Genomic DNA, 23,809 nt, shown 5'->3' on the forward strand with positions numbered 1-23,809 from the left:
TGTGTCCTACAAAAGCAAGACCAACCAGCAGCTGTCAGCCGAAGAATCCTTACACTTATTATGCCGACATGACAGTCTCAAGATACCTAAACCATGGAAAGCTGTGTTTACCGACCGACCACATCAAAGTATTACTTAGGTCTTTTAGTTTGCTGAGGCATCAGAAGACTACAACTCTGACGATTTCAGATAGAAGATGAGACGTGTACAGTATATCATTCGTTGAATTCGCCTTCCAAGTCTTAACTTCAAAATGTATGAGATTATGTTTAACCCTCCACAGCCGTTAGAAGTTGATATGATTTCTCTATCGAAAAGAAGTTTAAAGTTAGTGCTCCTTCCGGATTTCCTGGCTTACAGGAATGTCCTTGGCTTGCTTGTTGGTGGCTGTAGAAGTGGGTCTAAGTTGTGCATGGGAATATTTGCTTCTACTTAAAAAGAATGACTATGGTTGCTTCTCATTATAAGAGACCAACAATTGCCTGCTCACACCTAAATCTACTTTTCCAACGTGATCTAAATTAGTGTCATAAAGGCAGTAAAGAGTGGAATAACGAAAGAGAAATAAATTTTGTATAGATACAAATGTTACAGCAGAATTAAATGAAAATGACAATCAAATATAACATCAAAATTTATATAGAAAATTCTTAAGGGTAAAAACTATGAGGTAAATTAGAGATAATTCACTATAAGAATAATAAATATACAAATATCAGTCTTTCCCAAAATCCAAGCAACAATCTCAAGAGAATAATTGAGATATAAGGATTATGTCACTGTGCACAATATCCAAATTCTCCCTAAGTAATCATAACAAGAATTTATTGTAGATATGATCTAACATAAGAAAAGAACATTATATAAATGATTGAGAACAGTCTCTCTCTCTGTGTTGTTCTTGTCATCTTCCCTTTCATTCTCTTATTTTTCTCCTATTTTCTCCTTATTTTTTAAATTAAGTTGCTATTGCAATTTGATGCCTCATTGCTATAGTTTTTATCCTATTTTTGCAACTATCACACCCCCCTTATTAGATCTAGGATTAGGTTAAAAGAGGAGTGGGTTATGGGCTATTAAAATCTACTATGAGCTAAACATATAGGTTGTAAGCCCAACAACCTCTCCCTTCAGCCAATAAGGGAGGTTGTTCTATGACTCATCAATGTAAAGTCATACCGATGAACTGTCAACACATCTCATGTTTTTCTTTTGGTAAGGTCTTTGTCAACATGTCAATTCCGTTGTCATCTATGTGATTTTTCTGAAGTTGCAATTGCTTCTCTTCAAGTATATTTCAAATCCAATGGTATCTTCATCTATATACTTTGATTTGGAATGAAAAATTGGGTTCTTACACAATTAGATGACACTCTGGTTGTCACAATTAACCACATAGTTTTTCTGTTTCAACCCCAATTCTTGTAAGAATTCTTTCATCCATAACATTAATTTGTAAACCTCTATAGCACTAATATATTCTGCCTCTGTGGTAGAGCTTTATCTCATTGGAGTCAATATCTTCTTGCCAAGCCATTTGTTCTATATTCTGATCATGAGGCATTAAAGTTCATTAATCACCAGCACAAGCTAAACAAGAGGCATGCAGCTTGGATGAAGTTTTTACAATTTTACAACTTTACAATCAAGCACAAATCTGGTGTTCAAAATATAGTTGCTGACGCATTGAGTAGAAAGCATTCTTTATTATCAGCAATGAAAGTCAAAGTGGTTGGATTTGAAACATTCAAAGATCTATATGAGAATGATGTGGATTTCGGCTCGATATGGCAGAATTGTAAATCAGGTTCCTTTCAACATTTTTTTATCTTTGATGGTTTTCTTTTTTGAGCTAATGCTTTTGTGTGTTCCATCTTGTTCTTTGAGACAAGTAATTTTAGCTAAAGCTCATGGTGGTGTTTTGGGAGAACATTTCGGTAGGAACAAGACTCTAGCTCTTGTTCAATCAAATTTCTACTGGCCTAAAATATTCAGAGATGTGGATAGACATGTGAACATATGAAGCAATGTCGATTATGTCATTTAGCAAAAATAAGAAGTCAAAATTTTGGTTTGTACACTCCATTACCAGTGCCAAATGCTCCATGTGAGGATGTGAGTCTTGATTTCGTTTTGGGACTGCCAAGAACTCAAAGGAACAAGAATTCTATCATGGTTATTGTTGACAGATTTTCAAAAATGTCTCACTTTGTTCCATGCAATAAATCAAATGATGCATCTCATATTGCTGATTTATATTTTAAGGAGATTGTTAAATTGCATGGTATTCCAATAACTATGGTGTCTGATCGAGATTCAAAATTTGTTAGTCATTTTTGGAGAACTCTTTGGAGGAAGCTATGTACTTCTTTGAATTTCAGTAACTCGCATCATCCACAAACTGAGGTAATAAATTGAAGCTTAGAAAATTTGCTTAGAAGCTATGTTGGCAAGAATATTAAGCAATGGGATGTCATTCTTCCACAAATTGAGTTTGCCTACAATCGTTCTATGCATCATAGTATTGGTAAGAGTCCTTTTGAGGTAGTTTATAGTGCTAATCCTACTGGTCCTTTGGACTTAATTCCTCATTCTACAACAAAACAATTTAGTGGAGATGCTGATGAAAGAGCTAAGCAGATAACGAAGCTGCATGAGGGTGTGAAAGCAACCATTGAGAAACAAAATGAGAGGTACATGCAAGCTGCTAACAAACACAGAAAACTTGTGGAGTTTAATGCAGGTGATTTAGTCTGGATTCATCTAAGGAAGGAGAGGTTTCCGTCGGGAAAATTTGGAAAACTAAAACCTAAGACTGATGGTCCATTCAAGGTGCTTAAGAGAATTGGCAAAAATACTTATGAGATTGAGCTACCTAAATATTACGGAGTATCCCCAACATTTAATATGGCTGATTTAAGTCCTTTTTATAATCATGATGACGAAACAAACAAGAACTTGAGGACAAGTCTTTTTCAACCAGGGGAGATTGACACGGGAGTGTCTAATTTGCTACAATATGTTCATATGGACCATACTGATAATATGATATTTTTTTCAGCCAACAATATTGCTACATAATCTTCAACTCAGTCTACTCAGAGAAGACAACTCATCAGCATATTCCCTGTATAGAGGAATACATTAATGGAGTTGGTTGGCAACTGTAAAGCTGTATCATGGTACTTTTCTTCATGGCTAAGAAATACATTAATGGAGTTGGTTGGCAGCTGTAAAGCACTTAATTTCAAATTTTCCTATGCATTAAGGGTTGTTTCATGTACTAGTATTTATTTTGGGGTTTAGGGCTTAGAAAGGACTTGAGAAAACTGAAGATATTGGTAGAAGCTCTCTTGGTGCTCTTTTGAACTCTGTATCTCTTGGATGTGTCCTTGAGTGGTGAGTCTTTTGCTTTCAGTTCTGTATCCTTGTTTATTATCATTAGGGTGGTGATCTTTCTATATCCCTTTTGATTTTAAACTTGGTGGTGAGCTATTTTTCGTTTTACCGAAGTTTCTTCAAGAGTTCGTTCCTTGCCTTCTGTGACATTTTCTATCTGAACAACTATTCTATTGGTGTTCTTTCGAAATCCATTCTGCATTTTTACCCCCCCCCCCCCCCCCCCGGTATCACTTTTTATCTCCCTTTAAACTCTAACATAAAACTCTTTGAAGACATTAATAACCTGATCTTTGGTCTTCATAGCATAGGCCTAAACTTTCCTAGAAAAATTATCTATAAAAGTGACAAAATAAAATGCACAACTGATACCAGGAACATTCACAGATCCACTAGGAGTTTTTATCCTCAAAGGACCACATACATCTGTATAAATACGGTCTAAGACATGTATTTTTCTGGACAAAGCAGGACTAACAAATGAAACTCTATATCATTTACTAGCCAAACAATCAATACAATGGTTCAAACGTGTACCTCTGAGATCTAACAATACCTCTATCTTGGAAATAGCTTGCAGCCTCTTCTCGCTCATGTGTCTCAGTCGCCTATACCATAACTATATGCTGAAGTCTTTCTATGTAGTATTTAACTACTCACCACAAGTTTTGGCTTGCAACCTGTACAAAGTGTGACATTTCTTTCCACTATCCATAATAAAAGAACTCTTACTAAGCTTATACTGCCCTCTATGAAATCTGCTATCATAGTCTTCCAACTGAAATTAAATTCAGCCTCAAGTCAATCACATGTCTCATATCCTTAAGCACCAACTTATAGCTAAGATTGATTTTTATATGGATATCACTTATGTTAATGATGTCTGCTATGCCATAGTTGTCCATCTTAACAACACCAAAATTTTCATACCTATAGGTAGTAAAAAACTCCGTTCATAGTGTAGCATGATAAAAAGCACTTATGTCAATTACTCACTTAAGATCCTGACACACACAAGAAAAAATATCATTAGAACGAGACAAAATCAAATAATCATCACCCTACACTGTAATTGTAATATTATCTTTTGACTCTGAAGACTCCACTTATTTTTTCTTTTTCTTGCTCTTCTTAAGTTGCTTACATTGGTTCTTGTAATATCCTTTCTCACCATAATTATACCAAATAATATCTTTTCTTGATCTTTACTTGCTTCTACCTATGCGTGAATTACTTTTATCCTTAGACTTTGATATTTTTTTGTTCTCTGAGATAAGTGCCTGCGAATCATTCTAAGATGCTGCTGAATTCTTTCTTCTCCACTCCTCATTCAACAAAATGCTTATTGCTTGACTCATTATGAAAACACCATATGGTGCAAAATTAATAAGGGAAACTATCAGTGTCTCCTAACTTTCTAGCAAAGAACTGAGAAATAACAATACTTGTAACTCATCATCAAGAGACATTTTTATAGAGGATAACTGGTTAGTGATACTCTGCATTTCATTCAAATGCTCAGCAATAGAAACACCCTCTTTATATTTTAGGTTCATAAGTTTTCTTATTAAGAAAGCTTTGTTGTCGGTTGCTTTTCTTTCATAGAGACCTTCCAACTTTTTTCAAAGAGAATATGCAAAACTTTTAGTAGAAATATGGTGAAAGACACTGTCATCGAGTCACTATCGAATAAACCCGACTATTTTTTTATCTAACCTCTTCCACTCATTATCTGTCATAGTTGTTGGCTTTACACTATCCCCTGCAAAGGTTCATACAAATCTTTGTAATACAAGAGATCTTTCATTATTAGTTTCTATATCATCCAATTGTTTCCATTCAAGCTAATAATGCGAGAAATACTACCGGCCTCCATGTTCAAACACAAAAATTAAATCACCAATACCCTACTTTGATACCAGTTGATTGGATATAAAGGAAATAAACTTTGTATAGGAATAAATACTAGTAGGTCGTAACACGTAGTAGAATTAAATGGAAATCATAATCAAATAGGACACCAAAATTTACGTGAAAAACCCCTCCAATGTAAATGGTAAAAATAACAGGGCAAACTAGAGATAATCCACTATAAGAATGATAAATATACAAATCTCAGTCTTTTACCCAAAACCCAAGCAATAATCTCAAGAGAATCATTAGGATACAAGGATTACGTCACTGTGCATAATATTCAAATTCTCCTCAAGTAATCATAAAAAGAATTTACTATAGATCTGATCTAACATGAGATGATAATACTACCTAGATGATTGAGAATAGTCTCTCTATGTTATCCTTATCTTCTTCTTTTTCTTTCTCTTATTTTTTTATCCTTTTCTCCTTGTTTTTTTTAATCAAGTTGCTGCTGCAATTTGATGCCTCGTTGCTATAGTTTTTCCCTTATGTTCGCAGGCACTACACCCCCTTTATTAGATTTAGGGTTAAGTTAAAAGAGGGGTGAGCTATAGGCTGTTAAAACTCATTATTAACTATTAAAGCCCACTATGGGCTGAACTTATGGGCTGTAAGTCCAACAATCAATGTTCGAGACTATATGCTGTCGAAGCTCACAGGAAAGGAAATCGGTAGAGAGAGGAAGATGAACTAAAGCTAATATATCTCTCCTTTTCTTTTCGTCGTCTCCTTCAATCCTCCGGGAACTAATATGTCAGACCAGAATGATTTATGTTTATTGATGGAGCATATTCCTTCTCCAACCCTGCTCTAACAGTCAACAGTCACATCAGCACCAACATGAAGTCTCAAGACTGACATGGCATGCCTCGAACTCGAATAAGGCGACCACCCGCTTCCATGCCATCCGAGGCTATATAGGATGATGTCACACAGCACATGATAGCCTCGGAAAGCTCAAAACAATGTCGCATGATGCAAATCCATGCATATCGACAAGCGCCCGCATGGAGGGTACGAGCCACTCTGAAAACTTAAGACGACGACGATCCGTGCAAGTCGAACATCACTCCTATAGTGGATACGAGTCGACCACCCGAGGAGTCGACGACCGTTAACGGTGATCAACTTTCATTCATCAGCATAAAAGTCGACCTCTTAGCCAACAACGAAGTCGGACTCGAGCACCTATGAACTCCTAATTTCACTCAATACTGATTTTAGTTTGGAAGAGATCGAGTCAGATTGTGTACTGTAGAAGCTCGGATCTGACCAAACATTGATCACCTCTTGGGATTAGATCAAATCGTGTTGATCTATCGGCCACAGCTTAAGGTTCCCCGATACTTACTGTTGGTATCATTTCATTCAATGGCACGTCAGTACGTGGTGAGGGGGAGATTTCTTAGGGCAGAGTATCGGGTGAGACAGGGAACACGAAATGCCCCGCTCGCATAGGCGGTGACCCCACACCACTCGGTCGATGTGCCTTGCGAGAACGACGGAAAAGTCGTTCTTTGGCGCAGCCCAAACAGGTGATCCTCCAATCCTGCTTGTTCTCAGGTCAGGTTTGCCCGTCGTCAACGACGCTTCTCCGTAAGATGCCAAAGGAGAAGATAATGCCAGCTCGCTGGAGATGAAAGGGAAGTAGGAAAGAAATGTGCAGATCACAGGACAATGTGAACTGATAACTATAGAAAAAGTCTTGATACGACCACCCACCAACTCTCCGTTCGCTTCAAAGACATAAGGCACATCAAGAACTCATCTGAGGATGAGCTATGGATCCGACAGATTGTATCTTCTATTTGTTCTTTTCTTACCATTCCATTATGGAAGGAATATTCCACTTCCATGCATGGATTTCCTGTAGAATTTAGAGGACACAAGCTGCAAGAAGATTGTGCTTTGAAGAAGAACAACTTATACAGGTAACCTAACTGAAAACTTGCAAGAAGCAGGACATCCCATGAACCACATCAAGGTGCAACCATGAACCACATCAAACCCACCGCCACCAGGGCACCCATCTTTGTCACGTTGGGAGAGTTGGGGAGCATCACCGGCAGCAACATGATGACCATTCCAGTGATCCACAGCAGGTACATGCCGAAGAGATAGCCAGGGGAAACGGGCTCGGCGTCTGCTGACGAGCCGACCTTCTTGACGGCATCCATGATAGTGCTGGAGGACGACACCATCATCGAGAAACCGAGCCAGCTGAGAACCCACCGCTCTCCGCCGGGATGGAGACGTGGCCATGGACGAACTCCGATTCCGTTCATGAATGGCGCATCGCCTTCCATCGACGTGTCCACTGCACAAGAGAGAGAGGAGGTTCGTTGACGGTGGTGTTGGTGGAGCGATTCAAATCGAGCACTTAAATAGGAAAGAAGCCGAGGCGGGAAGTGTGGCTCAACGAAGCTTCCTTCTCGGTCGACGCGGCGACGAAATTTCCACGAAATTGCCAGACGTAGCCATTAGAATCGACCTCTCAGAATGTGAACAGGAAGTTCTACTTTCATTTGAGGAAGTAAGTTGTCACAGTTTTCCTTCTCATGTATGTCGGATAAAAATGAAGTGAAATCCAAATGTTTCTCTTATCAAGTGATCAACGACAACGATGACCAGAATACTGTTTAGAACCCTTTGACTCTCACTAGCTTTCACGATCCAATGCATGATCTGTCGTGAGTAGCCGATTTAAAAGGCCAAGCAGCTCAAAATGCTCAGCCTAATCCTAGTGTCCAGCCTGTCTTATCTCGACTGCATCTAATTTGGCAAGATTTATCTTAGATCATCCAAGAATTTAACGGAAAAGGGATGAAAATTTTGACCTCACATCGAGCAATTTTCGGCTGTTTAAGCATAGGTTAATCACAGTACTCATATTAGCATCTATTTTTTATCAATCGGATTAGATATAAAACGAATACTAGTTAGATTCCATATTAACATATGTACTTACCAATTGGATTGGATATAAAATGAATACTATAGTTAGATTCTATATCTAAAATGTGTATGTGGATGTGAATATTACAGACAATGAATTTGAGATTGATGTTAATTTAATCGAAACATCTAAAAAATTATGGATAACCTTCCCAAGAAGAGAAGCCACAAGAAGACGATGACAATAAGACACAGTAGCTGACGCAGCGCACAGTGCCGTGGCCACGGCAGGCAGCACCCCTCAGTTCACGAGTTTATCTGCGGACCGCTGTTCCTGTGGATTTTGCTACTCGCAGCTCTAGATTTCAACCATGTCACTCCTCTTCTTCCTTGTTCCCTTCCTTCTGCTGGCAATTCTGTTGGCCTTCAAAGTCGTGTTGTCTGGGAAGACCCAGCTGAGACTCCCGCCCTCTCCGCCCGGTCTTCTCCTCCTCGGCAACCTCCACCAGCTGAGCTCGCTTCCCCACCGCTCGCTCCTCGACCTTTCCCACAAGCATGGCCCCGTCATGCTCATCCGCATGGGCTAAGTCCCGGCGCTCATCGTGTCCTCCGCCGACGCCGCCCAGGAGCTATTCAAGACCCACGACCTCGCTATCTCCACCCGCCCTGCCTCGAAAGCGGCGATGAAGATCACCTACGGCGCCCGGAACATCTCGTTCGCCCCCTACGGCGAGCGCTGACGCCAGGCCAAGAAGCTGGCCGTGGTGCACCTCCTGAGCCTCAAGCGCGTGCTCTCCTTGCGGGCCTTGCGCCACGAGGAGGTCCGCAGGATGATGGAGCGCGTCGCGGCGGCGTGCGCCGGCGGCGGGCGGCCGCGGGGTGAGGTGGATCTGAGCGAGGTGCTGTACGAGTACGCCAACGCCACGGCGTACCACGCCGCGGCGGGGAAGGAGACGAAGGAGGGGAGGACGGCGGCGAGGTACCGGGCCGTGGTAGACGACGGGTCGGTGCTGCTGGGGGGGTTCCAGGTAGCCGACGCGTTTCCGGCACTGGGATGGCTGAGCGCCATCACCGGAACCGACGCCAAGCTCGACAGAATCGGAAGGAGGATCGACGAGTTCCTCAGCGGGATACTGCAAGAGCATATCGAGCGAGCTGAGCAGGGCTTCAATAGGAATGAAGACTTCGTGGATGTTCTTCTGTCGCTCCAGAGAGATGACGCCGGAGACTTGGGACTCGCAGAAATCGACATCAAAGCTATCACCATGGTGAGCTGTGAGCTATGGCATCCCTCCTTGTGGTTCATCCCAATCCATCTCTTACCTAAGCGTCAACTTCACCCGACAGGACTTGATCGCTGCTGGGACAGACACGTCCTTCGTATCACTGGAATGGGCCATGGCAGAGCTCGTGCGGAACCCAAGAGCGATGAAGAAGCTGCAAGACGAAGTACGGCAGGTCGCCGACGGCAAGCCGATGGTGGTAGAAGAGGACGTGAACCAAATGACCTATCTGAAAGCTGTGATCAAGGAGGTCCTGCGATTGCACGCTCCGGTCCCGATCCTGGTTCCACGAGAGACCATGAGCAGCTTCTCGTTGCAGGGTTACCATGTCCCGGCCAAAACAAGGGTTATCGTCAACGCCTGGGCCATAGCGAGAGATCCCAAGTCCTGGGAAGCACCAGAGGAGTTCAAACCCGAGAGGTTCATGGACAACGCCGTGGACTACAGAGGCAATGACTTCCTGTTCATCCTATTTGGAGCTGGACGAAGGATGTGCCCTGGAATCAACTTCGCCATGGCCACCATCGAGATTGCTCTGGCCAACCTCCTGTATCACTTCAACTGGGAATTGCCTGACGGCTTGAACCCGGTGGATTTGGACATGTCGGAAGCTCGTGGACTCGTCACTCCAAAGAAGATCCCTCTTCGCCTTATTGCCGTCCCCAAGGATCCGCTAGTATAAGCATAATAAACAAACCTATCCGTATGTTACAGTCTTAACTTTGGTACAACTTGGTTCCTAAAAGGTTCCTGCCTTGATGCTATATCTATAAAGCAAGAAGTTGGACGGCAATTCAACTACTTGTTTGGGAGTGTGAACCAATTTCTTAGATATGTCAATCAACCAATCTAACCAATGAGACCATATGGTTTAACATACTTTTGACTGTTAAAAAGATGGTATATTTTTCTCTCTTTACATCTACAGACTTGTGGAAGAACAATCCTCTTCTTAGATGTCAATCCCCATCATCAAGTAAATTAAATGTTAGATTCACCTGTAACCTGATGCCAGCTTATGCAACATCGATGAAGCATATGACCGGCATTCAGAAGAAGATTGTTGGTGCCTCCACAAGTGTACTCGCATGCAATTGTGTGTTTTCTGTTTGCAATTTGAAAAATATTTTTATTATTGCTTTGATGCTGTGTATCGAGGATTGTCGGTCGTAGTCTCGATGGCATACGATCGTCCAATCTGCCCTTGTGGCAATCAGATGAAAAATTCAATATTGTGAGTGAGGTAGTTGAGGTGGATTCAAGGCGATTGTTGTGTGTTCGATGTGGGCTCTGGTCTTCTCGGGATCCTACACAAAGATCAATGTCATGAGAGATTTTTAGACTCGACCCTCCAATGATCGAGTTAATCTTTAGTGAGATAATGAGAACTAACTATTATGAATGTTGGGAATCCGTTTCTTATACCTTGGAAAACGGGGGTGTTGCGACCCGTCGTCAGCAGAAGACAACAAAAAGGACATCGCCTACCAATCCTGATGATTGACAAGATCAGCTCGAACGACTCTCTGCTTGCGACAACCAAAGGGGGGGGAGCATAGGTTAGCTAGATTGTGTAACATCTCTCATTTTTGAAAATTTTGTAAGGGCTTATTTGTAATGTAAGGACCTAAGAGTAAATATTAGAAATTTGATATGATTTATGAAAGATTCAGATTCAAGTTAAAGAAAAAAATGATGGATATGTGTCACCAGCTAACTTAATGGTGCCACCTAAGTTTATTCTATGGATGACACCTAGACCCCTTTCATACATGTTTGCCACATTACAATCCTTATATTAGCTAAATCTAATACATTAGAGGAGAAATAAAAGGATGAAAACTTCAGAAGTTACAGCCAATTTTGGTTTGAGATGAGAAGGGAAGAGGAATTGAAGAAGAAAAAGAAGAAGCTTTTGTCTTGCTTAAGGTTTTGCATCAATTCCACATCTTTGGGGCTCAAATTTGTTTAAGGCAAATGTTCTAACCCTTTCCTATAGAAATTCTAATCTTTGTCTTTATTTTAATTCTTCATAATTCGAAAGATTTCAGCTTAGCACCAAACCTTTCTTTCGTTTTGATATAAAGCCATGAATCTATAATTTTTTGGTAATCTAACCTCTATACACCGTTTCAGACCTAACTTTTAGCGGTAAACTCTGATTTAGGCAAAGCCTAATCCATTTGAAAGTAGACTCAAATTTGATACCAAGATTGAATGATTTGGAATTTAAATGTCTATTATGACTTCTGTTTCAATTAACCCTATAGATTCTGCAAAATAGGGACTGTAATTTCTGACCTCTTGTTGCTTAACTGCTTACAACATTATGTTAAGAACTCAAATTCATGCAAAGTATGATTTATTGGAAACTAGACTCAGAAAGCTTTCAAATCAACTCTGTGAATTCTGTAAAACAGAGATAATGTTCTCCGACCTTTGGTTACCAAATTATTTATAACTCATTGTTGGAAACTCTGATATTTACAAAACTTGAGTTATCAAAAATTAGATTGATACATCTTTTGAATGACCTCTATTTTGTGCAAATTGGGGCATAATTGATTATTCAAACAATTCATGTGTCTCTCAAATTCTGTCAGAATCAAGCTTTGATTGATTTCTCCTATTCTTGTTTCGTCTCTTTGGAAATTAATTTTAGCTAAAATCCTTAGAGCTTTATATTATTGCTTTAAATTCATGTATACTCTTGTCCTATGAGTATTTATATACCTTAATATGTAAACTTTATGTTTGTATCGTAATGTTTCATATAGGCATATGCATTTTGTTGTTCCGCATGTGTTTCCGATATGTCCCAATTTATTGTTCACAATACCTTTTTGTACTATGGTGTTTGTATGATTATTTGGACCTTTGCTAGAAATAGTAAAGGGATTATATGAACCTTTACCAAAAATGGTAAATGGATTATTTGGACCTTTGTAAGAAATGGTAAAGGGTGTGTGCTTAGAGCCCGTAATGCTCTAGATTATATTTGGTGGTCATTCAGAAATGGATGGACCATATTATGTTTGGGATCCCACTTCACCTTCTATCTGTTTGATATGATATTTAGAGCTTTGGTTATGTGCTTCTATATCTGCTCTCGATAAGAATGAAATGTATGCAACGTCAAATGCGACGTTTGAGCTTCTGTTTCGCATTTGTTCTTTGATATGTTTCGAAATGCTATATGCTCCAAAATGTTTCATATGTCATTGATATCTGAAATACTCCTTACGTCTTTGATATACAATGAAATATTTCATATATCATGAATATGCTTCATATGCCATTGATATACTCCGAAATGATTTATCTGTCATTGATCGTTAGTCACTTACTGAGCTCTATGTGCTCACCCCGTTGCTATATAAATTTTTCATGATAGCTTATCGCTCGCTAGAATATTTAAATTGAGCTACAACAATGAAAAGCTAGAAGGTTTTGAGGTAAATCTTTCGTACTTGATAGGTTGATATTGTATAAGTTCATTTATGTATGATGAAATATCAACGATAACTCTAGATTGATGTATCTTGTAAATATTTGAAAATTACCTCACATGTTAGGATTTTGAGAATGTTAAGTTAAGATTATGTAATGATATAAACACGTGGTACATATTGGTTTTGTGATTATATAGATTCTTATAACTATGAATTTATGATGTGATTATGGCTTAATTGAGTTGGCTTTAGATTTTGTGAATCATTATGTGATATGATGGTATGATTATAAACTGTACATGTTTTATAAATTATGGAATATATAGATGAATTTTGACTTAAACGTTTTCTAAGTATCCTTAAACGTGTGATTGGATCCTAAAATATATTGTTGTTGATTTAAAATTCGGTGGAACATGACAGATCGCTTGAGAACCATCACCCCATATCAGCTCCTATCTGACGTTCAACGAGAAGGCCCTACTCGACGTTAGAAATTCCCTTATCATGTTCCATATGCATACGAAAGAAGAAGGATTGAAACGAAGGCCAGCAACCTCCCTTGTGATCGGTGCAGACTAACAACATATTCTATCAAAAAGTCAAAAGTCAGAATGATGTAGTTGATAATAACCGTTAGGATTATAGTCACTCCTGCGCCTAGAGACTCAGCATGCTTGTGGGCTTTCTTTCTGCGGCCTGCCACAATGATCGATGCAAACATTAGATTTCTCCACATGGACTCCTACCTCTGCTTTAAAATGCCAAAAGAATCTTATTTAGATGGGAAGCTGATACGATGGATATTCCAAAATCTTTAAAAGGAATCAACGAAGCGCATATCTCTTCTCGCGATAGGATAGATATTTCCAAGATTTCAACATCAACAAATCCTAACAAATCTCCTTAAAAGACTAATATACCCCTCCAACCAATTAAGTATCACTTGCAACTTTATCGCCCTTTCCCTTTTCGTTTCCCATCCCTAAATTTCCAAGTACCTGCGGTGGCTTGCAAGGGAGGAGGAGCTGCCCTGGCGTGGCACTGTAGGTCGCTAGTCGCGTGGGCGGCCGGCGACGGACACGGCTTCTCGTCAGCGGCCGCCAGTTGCCGCTCGTCTAATTTTTATCCGCCGTGAAAAAGTGTTTCCCATCCCTAAATTTCCAAGTACCTACGGTGGCTTGCAAGGGAGGAGGAGCTGCCCTGGCGTGGCACTGTAGGTCGCTAGTCGTGTGGGCGGCCGGCGACGGACACGGCTTCTCGTCAGCGGCCGCCAGTTGCCGCTCGTCTAATTTTTCTCCGCCGCGAAACTTTTTCGCGGCGAATAGGGTATGCCTCATCGACTCCTTAACTTTGATACTTGTTAATTGATGCTGGCTGGTTTGTGAGATCCATTGACTAGAGAAGTTTCGAGTTCAATTATAGGTGTTTGTGTATTTGTAGGCGAGGATAGGCGAGGACGTTGGAGGTGCCAGGGGTGCCCTCCAAGCAAGCGGAGGCTATCACGCCGGTCATCATCGAGGGTTGGGTTTGGATGAACATTGATGTTTGTTCGGTCGTCTTTCTTGGTTCGCATGTGCTGATTGTCTTAATGTTATTGACAGCGTGATGATTCAGGATGTCAATCTCTCCAAATTCATCTTGGAAATGAAGAGCTCCCAGGTGTGACTTGTTTGATTTTATCTCATATGATTCACAATATAGTTATATCAGATTATACTTGTGAGGCAGTAGGGCATATACTCGCTTTTTGTAGTCATCAAAATAATAAGGTAATATTTGATGACACTGAGTAGACTCTGTAATTTTTTTTTTGGTGGACTGTTTTACCATCAATATCAGAGATTATATGCATCCTGATTGCAACTGAAAACGTATGATTCACTAAAAATTAGAAGGATAAGACAGGCATCTTAGGGTAGGACTATAGCTAGCATTATTCAATTTGAAGAAGACCAGTTATAAGACTTCTTTACTAGCGCTATCTAGTCATCACTCCAAAGAAAATTCAACACACCCCCTTAATAACAAGGTTGTCATTCACAGCCAGTTGGCAAGGAAGGTTCCATGCCATGCTTACTATGGAGCATATAGGATAGGGGAAATGGTGCTTTATTTATGCTGTAACATATTTCTCAATTATCAATATGGAAATGTGATTTACATTAGGAAATAAAAAAATCATTTGAATAATGTTGATAGGGTAGAACTTTTAAATTGCAATATATGTTATTATCTGCATATCATGTCATAGTCATTAATTAGTTGCTTTGATGAGGATCTTATTCCAGATCAGCAGTTGACTGCTGCAGTTGTCATGCAAGGTTCTTGACATGTAGTCAATGAGAACATAATATTTTGTGATGTTCGAATACATTTCCATCCATATAGGGTTATTTAAGGCTGTTCTTCTTTTACTAGATCTTTTAATGCTTTGGTGATTGTGTTCAACTCACTGCAGTTTTGCATTCTGCTTTCAGTTATAGTCAATTGAAGATTTATCCCAACTTTTGATAAATAAAAGTATCTAATGCCAATAGAATCTCTGGTTGGTTGTTAACTCTTCTCAAATCCGTTATGTGGTAAACAGTCACAGTTATTACTCGACTCCTTCAAAACCTGGCTAAACAGTCATGGATTCAATACTTGCTGCATTGGGTTAATTTTAGTATTTCAACATTTAACTGTTTCAAAATCATGGATTCAATACTCGACTACATTGGCACCTTTGTTTTTTCTTGTGGCTGTTTGTTGTTTGAGAAAGTTCCAGATGCTTGCCTATATTGTCTCACATATGTCATCCATTTGAGAAAATTTCACTAAGCTAATTAATGAAATCCAACCCAGAACTAGAACTGGGTAAGAATTGTAAGGGTTAGATTCTTCGGACATCACTTTATTTTGCCTAAAAATTTGGCCATTCGCAGACGTCTATCTTCTTTTTGGCATATTGCATTCTCTATTATTTTTGTAAATCAACAAAAAATTACCTTTTCTTGTAGCACCTACTTGATAGTTGAGCTTCTTAGGAGCTTTGACCTCTAAAACTACTGAGAGATGGTCTTTGTTTCCAGTTCACAGTCCATCCCTCTCAGGTATCTCTCTGGCAACTCTTTTGAATTAAACGTGTGTTTTCACTGTTTCTCCATTTCAGTAGTTTTAATTACATATGTGGAAGAAAAGTGTTATGGTAGCAACAAAAGCAACAGAACAACATCTTTATGATTTGGGGTCAACTACATTAACCTTTCCCCCTTGTTGTCTGCTGAAAGTAATATCACTAATCAAACTAGGAGCCATCAAATGCCTGCTTAATTACTCCTAATTGATTTCAGTAGTCTTCTATTACAATTGCTTTTAGATCGAAGAACTTATGAAAATTTATATTGTCTGAGTGTGAAATTCCCTGTGCACCAAAATGTAAGGAAGGAAAAAAAAAGATATATTCCATTCAAAATCATAAATAGGCAATGGGAAACTGTCATATCTTTTGGCTCAGCATAGTACCTCCATTCCTCCATAAAGTTAAACAAATAAATAAAAGATCCTAGCTCCGCCCTGTTTGAAGTTCACAGGCTCTGATCATCTGATTATGTCACCTTTTTAAGATACTTGTACATAGAAATTGTTAAATTCTTATCATTCCTTGTCCAGAACTAGCAAAAAAATATTAGCTTTTTAATTCTTTCTTATGATGAGCTTGGGCATCAAAGCATTGAACCAAAATCACTTAGTAAAAGTTTTCTGCAGCCTTTTAGTTGTATACATGTTATCATACATGGTATGCGCATCAAAGCGTTGAACCAAAATCACTCGTTGAAGGTTTTCTGTAACCTTTTCTGGTACGAAGCTAACTAGGTTTTTAAGTTGTTGTCTTTCTTATGCTTCAATCTTTGTTTGGCACTCTCTTCAAATTTTGTACGCATATGAGAGTATTTATTTATCTTCTTGAAACTTATTTTGTCTGATGGCAGGAGCATCAATTTGCACATTTGCAACGAGAGAATGACAAGTTTCGGGCTGATACTGAGAACAAGTATAGCGAGCTTCAAGCTGATATTAAGAAATTGAGTAACAAATTGCAACTGGAGTTTGAGAAATTGTATAGCGAATTGCAGCTACAGGTTGAAAAGTTATACTGAGAAATTACGAAGCGAAATGAGGACAGGGATCGAAAAGCTTAGGGTCGAGATTGAGAAATTACATAGCGATGCGAGGGAACAGAAAAATACTATTTCGATATATGTAGTTGGTTTTACGATTTTTATAAATTATGATGTAAACTGTTTTCTGTTTCCACAAAATATACATCAATTATGTAAGATAAATTTTACTTGATCATTCTAATGCTAAAAGCTGGTCTTTTTTCTTTCATTGTATTTTATGTGTGAGAAGAATTCTCCTCGCTAAAACCAAAACTAGTCTTGTTCATGATCTAATCGTATGTCGTATGGATCACGGTGGAGTGTCGTGTTTCAGTCGAGATGGGGAGCACAGATCGGGCGAATCTGACTCCATTATATCATCTCTCACCCCCCGGGCACGAGGGAAATAATGTTCCCTGTTCAGACCGAAGCGGGTGAATCCCCACCACCCCCGACAAATCGCAATGCGCCAAAGCAAGTTGTCGGACATCAGAGCGGGAACAGTGACGATGACGCTGATGTGGTATTCGTCCGCTCGATCCATTGGCTAGATTTTGGAGACCTGCACAGTCTACTAACTCACGGAGAAGCTTTCCACTGAAGCTATGACGGCCCCACGATCTCGCAATCTTTTCTCGCATCTCTCCACCCACCCGAAGCATGCATGCACAGCTCTCTTCGTCCCTCCCAAAACAAGCACAAGACCCACTAGGATTGAGAGCAACAGCAGAGCAGAGGGAGAGAGAGCATGGCCCGCCATCACATGGGGTACTTTACGGCCCATAGGGAGGGTCCGGACATGGCTCCCACTGCCGTCCTTGCGTCGCCTCCTCACCACCCCGTCCGACGTAAATGCGGTGGGTGAGGAGACAATCGTGTAAGCTTAGCCTTCCTATTGTCACTCACTCTCTCTCTCTCTCTCTCTTCAAACCTTCTGCACCATGTTACTCGTAGGTTGATCATTCCATTCTCTCTCTCTCTCTCAGCCTCTCAGCTTGTCTCCACCAGAGCTTGATGATCTGAACTCTTCGATGGATCCTGCCTCAAAGTACGTGCTGCCGGCTTGATGGACGCTGGCGACAATCCATTCCAAGAACACCTCCCAAGCGAAGTTTTGATCGAACCTGCTCGATGCGTTTGTCTGTGCTAAACGGGTGATTCCACTCGAATACATGCGCAGCAAAAGTCTATGAGATACATCGATGCTTCCATCGATACGGTTCGAAGATAAACTCCACCTCATTTTGCCTCATGTAGTCTTCTTGGGGTAGTGATAGAGTGCTCATGTTGGTGCATATATGTATCTCATTTAAATCAATTTCTGTAATAGGAATGTTGTGTGATCATCTTATGTCCAACATTCTCTTTTGGAGTTGAAAAATGTTCTATCTGTTGAATTTAAGATTGGCGTGAGAATCTTAATTTGAATCTCAAATTCGACTTATCATTAAGTAGAAATCTACTTTGTCATGTCCATCACATGCATCAAGGCATCAGATGAGAGTGAAGACAGAGGGTATAGTCTTTTAATTTACATTAAAATTAAAAGATTGATTACTTAGATAGTAGTCCATAAGATTTCACTAATAGAAATCAGAGCATTAATTCATCATCAATTCACAATGTGGAACTATTGGAACATCTCATCAGTTCATCAATCCTTCCTGCTCACTGTGGACCTATTGAAGACCACACAGCAGTAGAAGAAAGGCTTCCCTAATTCTGCAACACATCAGAGAAAATTGCAGTGGGGATGTCCATTAACACCATGTTTATGCAGGGTTTAGGTGCATGTATAACACGTCATATTGCTCATGAGAATGCATTCCTTGCCACATGAAGCTAAGATATATTTCCATCTCTTGTGCCTATTTAGATAGCTTGCAAAGTTATTACTGATGCTGGTTTGCCCCAGATGGCAGAAAATATTTCATGGCAATGGCAGGAGCACAACAAATACCATCAGTAATAAGCACACACATTTCATTCTTCCAAATGCATGCTTTCTGTATTTAAGTAGTAATACCAATGAAACAATGTAAGCTTTCATCAACAGTTCAGTATGTTCAATATAGGTGGTTGCAAGAGTCAAGCTATCTGTAATTGAAGTTTGGAAGTGTGCCTAAATTCCCAGAAAACCTCACTTTCACTACATATTTCATGCATTACTAATGCTACAATTCACAACCATGTTCTGATTAGTATTTCCAATACCAAAAAGACAAAAAAAAAGAAGTACAATCTTATTTCTATGGTCAAAGAAGTACAATGCCATGAATAAAGGAACATCATAAACATTCTTAGACTATGATGATTAATTATGTTGGGTCTAAGTTCTTGGTGGTTCCAGAATAACATGAGGGTTCTCCCCTCTGTTATCATCACCAACAAAGTAAAAAGAGAAACCCTACTCAACAAGTTCCATCTGCTAGAAGTCCATAATAAACCCTTGAATCTAAGAAGTTAAACTGTGATGATCAAATGTCTCTAATATGACTTTCATTCTAAAGACAAAGCACAAAGGTATCTAAAATGAGTTACCTAATCATGTCCATTGTCACATTTTTGAGCAACAGAAATAATCAAGGAAAATGACTAAATATAATGCAGAAGTATGTAAATCAAACTATTAGGTTATGTCTGCAACAATCTTTTTCTAAGCTATAAGGACATATAAAACATTGCTGGCACACACTAAAGATTATTCATATAAAATCAGCAACAAATCTTTAATTTGCAGCATACATAGTTATTAATACTTTGCAATCAAGGTCATGAATGATTGCAAAACCCTAGAATTTAGAGTTCTTTATAACTTACCAATGATTTTGTAATGTGCAAAAAGCATGCAGGATCAGAGCTAGGATAACAAGATAAGAACTCCTAGCTACCAAAGAAAGAAGAAGATTCAGATGGGAAATGTTACAAGTAATCAGCAGGTGAGTTATGCATCAATAGTTCTTCTTCTAAATTGTGGCAGCTTTAATTTTGTAAGCCAAAGTCAAATAAATGATGTAAACAAATTAAGACCACTTAACATGATTTAAGAAAGCAACTAAATATCTGGAAGACCCATACACTAAGTTAAGAATATTTGATTGTGCTTTCATGTTGATTTCTGCCACAATTTCATCATCTTATGAATAAAAATACCTTTTTTGTTGTGGAATTGTCATCAGAGTAAGCCATTTTTATTTTCTTCTCCATGAGTTGCATTGTTCCAAAGAAAGCAAAATTCTCCACCTAATTCATAATTTGTTGTTGCAGATGATGCCCCTGTCTGCTTCTACATCAAAAGTGGACTCATGATGGTATTTCCAAACAGATATTAACTTATAATCTGCTATTTTGAATAAGATAAGGAATAGATGGAAAACAGAACAATGGAAAGATAATATAAATAGCAGCATTGACAAGATCAGCAAGTGGCCTGGAAAGTAGTATACTATTCAAGAAGGAGAAATCAAAACGAAGAAAGCAGCAACCTTGGAAAAGCAATACAATAGGACTCATGCCACTGTACAGTATGTACTAAAGCATATAATTAAGACCAACCTACCTTTCTTGTGCCACAGGTATTTGTTGCGGATCTCCTCTCTCTTCCTCCCCTCTGAGTTTGGAACGACTTCAACCTCAAGGGAGGAGCAAACATGTTAGTGTTCATCCACATCCATATAACACATCACCACAGGCTATCAAGAAGAGTGGTAAAGGTTTCCATGCAAGATATAACTGCTGAGGTTGGAACTGTGCGAACGATGCAGTTCAATTTCTTGGGTTGCAGCTCACTGACAGCAGTCCAAACTGCACGCAGGTCCATTTCAATATCCTAAGCATATCCCGCAAATCCCGGTAAACAGCCTTCTACTTGGGACTAAACTATAGACACAGCACCCGAAAACGTCGAAAGAATGCAGAGAATGCTGATAAGAGAGGAAGGAGAAGAGTGACGATGCGACAGTGATCATGAAAGAGAGTACTCCAAATTATTGGAAAGATTACACAATTGCCAATAGATGAGGAGGAGTGGCGATTGGTACAAGAAAATTGGTGGCCGGATGAGGCACATCAGATAACAAGACAGTGATTGAGGTATCCTCTTCCTTGGGCTCTCAGCTATTGTCTGTGTTGGTGGGGGAAGAATTGGGTGCAGGCCATGTAGGCACTCAGCGGAGTCGGGTAAGGCTCGAGCAATTCAGTGGCTGCAGCAGTGGTCGCAATGGTGGCGTCTCCGGTGCTGATATTGGTTATAGCAGCAGCGGCAGCAGCTGCTGGCGCTGGAGAAGAAGAGCCTTCGCGGTGGTGGAGCTGATAACGAGAGGAGGACGACGATGGGTAGTCGGCCTCGGGGCCGTGATCATAGAGTATTCCCTTGAAGACATGGCCGCCGATGCTGACGGCGGTCTGGTACGCGTACACGTCGTCCGGTTCGTCCACGTGGCTCACCCGCACGCATCGGAACATCGCTTGCGTGCTCACCTCCGGCGGCAAGCTCTCCGGCTCGAGGCTTCCTCCTGCAACATCCAGTCAAGTAAATAGGAGCACTCCGACTCTTGTTGTGCCAGAAAGGAAAGGGTAAATTGGAGAACATGTGGTGGGCAGCGAGGGAGGAGTAGAGAGAATGGGGCTGCGCGAAGGATTCTGCTAATAGTGGTGCGGATAACAACGACAGTGTTAGGCGCTGCTAAGGAGTAGTAGGAAATTGTAGTACCATACGTGGTGGTGGTCGCCAAGGCGTTCGGTATTCGGGTGCAGGCCGTGATCTCCCTGGGACGCTTGAAAGGCTCGCTCCCTCCGCTGCTGCCCTCGGCCGCGGATCTGCCGCCCCCGCGGTGGCGCTGGTCTTGCTGCACCGAGGCAGCGGCGGCGGCGAGGTGCTGCTGGCGCTCGCGGCGCTTGGCGGCGGGGATCCAGGTGCTCTTGACGTGGGTGGTGCACTGGAAGCCGCGGCTCTTGCAGCAGGTCCGGCACCTCATGTGGGCGCAGTCCTTCTTGGCCTGATTGCCGCAGTCCTGGCAGCTCATCCCCCCGCTGCCGCCTTCCAGGCTTCCTCGCGTCGGCCGCGACGCCACGGACGGCATCTCATTCGGGAAGCCCGCGGCGGAGTAGAGCTGGTGATCCCGCTGGATCTGGTGCTGCTGCCACAGCTCGAAGCCTCGGGTGTAAGCCACGTCCTCCCCCCGGCTCCCGCGACCGCCGTAAAGAAAGAAGCTCTCCGTCGGAGGGATCCCTCCGGCTTGCTGATCCCCACGCTGTTGCTGGCTGCCACCGCCCCCTCCGAGAAAAAATCCCGCCATAATTATCCCTCCACCGACAACAGCTCACTACCTCCCCCTTGCTATCTAGGGGAAGTGTGACAGCGATCACAGTAGGGAGGGCGGGAGCAAGAAAGAAGGGGTAGGAAAGAGGGCCGCGGGAATGGTCACTGCCAGCTCTGCTGTATTCCTTCTTCTTTTGTTCCGCTGCTGCTTTTGTCTCTGAGAACACAGCCACAGCAGCAGGAGTGGAGCAGTATATGCTGCCGGCTTCTCTCTGTCAACCTCTCTCTCTCTCTCTCTCTGCCTTCTCCTCTTCTAGTCTCTCTTTCTTGAATTCCGAAACCAATACTAGTTTAAGGGGGGAAAGAAATCAGAGAGCCTGCTGCAACGCCGCCATGGTGACGGCTGTGCTGCGGCCTCGATTTCCCATTTACCGCTCGCTACTTTCTCCTCTCCGCCACTTTCCCCAATCCCCACACCCCTTCTCTCTCTCTCTCTCTCTCTCGACACCTGTTAATTACTCACCTTAAACACCAGAAATTCTCGCTTGAGAGAGAGAGAGAGAGAGAGAGAGAGAGATGGAGAGAGAGAGAGAGTAAAGTCTCGCTTGTCTCATTATTGCGGAAGCAAGAAAACGATGGTAGTCAAGAAAAAGAAATCCCTCATCGTCGTTACTCGCGGACGGCGAAGGACAGTCCACGCGGCGTGGGTCAGGACGTCGGATCCTCCATTCTTTTGACCGGAAAACCCGCTGCTTTTGCGTGACGGAGCGATCCCCCTCTTTTGAAGCCTCGAGCTGTTTCCTTGTCTTCCCTTCTCTCTCTACGTCCAACCTCTCCAGTTACTTGCGACACCTCCCCAACGTGCTCCGCCGTTCCCCTGTCCTTCCATCGTTGACCACCCATATGTTTAGATCGGACTCAATTCCCTGCATCGTGATCCCAAATATTGGTGTTGTATAAACGACACATAATTCGCTTCCTTCGAAGCTAAACCTGTTCAATCATTTAGGATGGTGTCTAAAATCCAAGCGTAGTCACTGTACCATAGATACGTTGGATTCCCAATAATTGTATTCTCCCTCTCTCTCCCTCTCTCTCTCTCTCTCTTTCTCTCAACTCCTCGAGCCATGTGCGTCCTCCCCCGGGTTGACTCCCTTTTCCCTCCCTTTCCTCTCTCTCTCTCTCTCTCTCTCTCTCTGGGTCACATGTTGCGAGGAGGAGGAAGGGGATTTAACTACCTGTGCCTTGGGATCAGGAGCAAGAAGCCGCAGCAGCAGCTGGTGAAATCAAGAGACCAGCGGCTTTAAAAGACGTGCACGGTAATGAGAGACGAATCCCACGTCACTACGGTGCATGTGAAGAGCCCATCGTATCCTGCCACCGCACCCTCGCAGCAAGCCCGAATATTGATGCACCGAGAGCGAGCATCATCAGGTGACGCTATCGATCGGATCTAGC

At 41.3% G+C, this 23,809-nt stretch overlaps 2 protein-coding genes and 1 long non-coding RNA gene across 3 annotated transcripts; 2 read left to right on the top strand and 1 right to left on the bottom strand.

Moving 5' to 3' along the window:
• The first annotated feature begins 8,570 nt into the window (after positions 1-8,570).
• Positions 8,571-10,413, top strand: LOC135607309 (cytochrome P450 71A1-like). Its single transcript, XM_065099047.1, has 2 exons — positions 8,571-9,479; positions 9,559-10,413. Exons 1-2 carry the CDS (start codon positions 9,042-9,044, stop codon positions 10,174-10,176), a joined length of 1,056 nt encoding a protein of 351 aa, XP_064955119.1. The 5' UTR covers positions 8,571-9,041; the 3' UTR covers positions 10,177-10,413.
• A 3,493-nt stretch (positions 10,414-13,906) lies between these two features.
• LOC108952290 (uncharacterized) lies at positions 13,907-17,320 on the top strand. The gene is made up of 5 exons (XR_010485141.1): positions 13,907-14,275; positions 14,390-14,469; positions 14,551-14,608; positions 15,949-16,041; positions 16,921-17,320. It is a non-coding gene; the product is annotated as an uncharacterized LOC108952290 (long non-coding RNA).
• A 3,732-nt stretch (positions 17,321-21,052) lies between these two features.
• LOC135607310 (protein SHORT INTERNODES 1-like) lies at positions 21,053-22,828 on the bottom strand. Its single transcript, XM_065099049.1, has 2 exons — positions 21,803-22,828; positions 21,053-21,605 (listed from the first exon to the last, which is right to left on the bottom strand). The coding sequence occupies exons 1-2, from the start codon at positions 22,386-22,388 to the stop codon at positions 21,208-21,210; spliced, it is 984 nt and encodes a 327-aa protein (XP_064955121.1). The 5' UTR covers positions 22,389-22,828; the 3' UTR covers positions 21,053-21,207.
• Positions 22,829-23,809: the final 981 nt, after the last annotated feature.

Source organism: Musa acuminata, chromosome BXJ2-3, assembly GCF_036884655.1.
Source record: "Musa acuminata AAA Group cultivar baxijiao chromosome BXJ2-3, Cavendish_Baxijiao_AAA, whole genome shotgun sequence".
In the NCBI taxonomy this organism is placed as follows: Eukaryota; Viridiplantae; Streptophyta; class Magnoliopsida; order Zingiberales; family Musaceae; genus Musa; species Musa acuminata.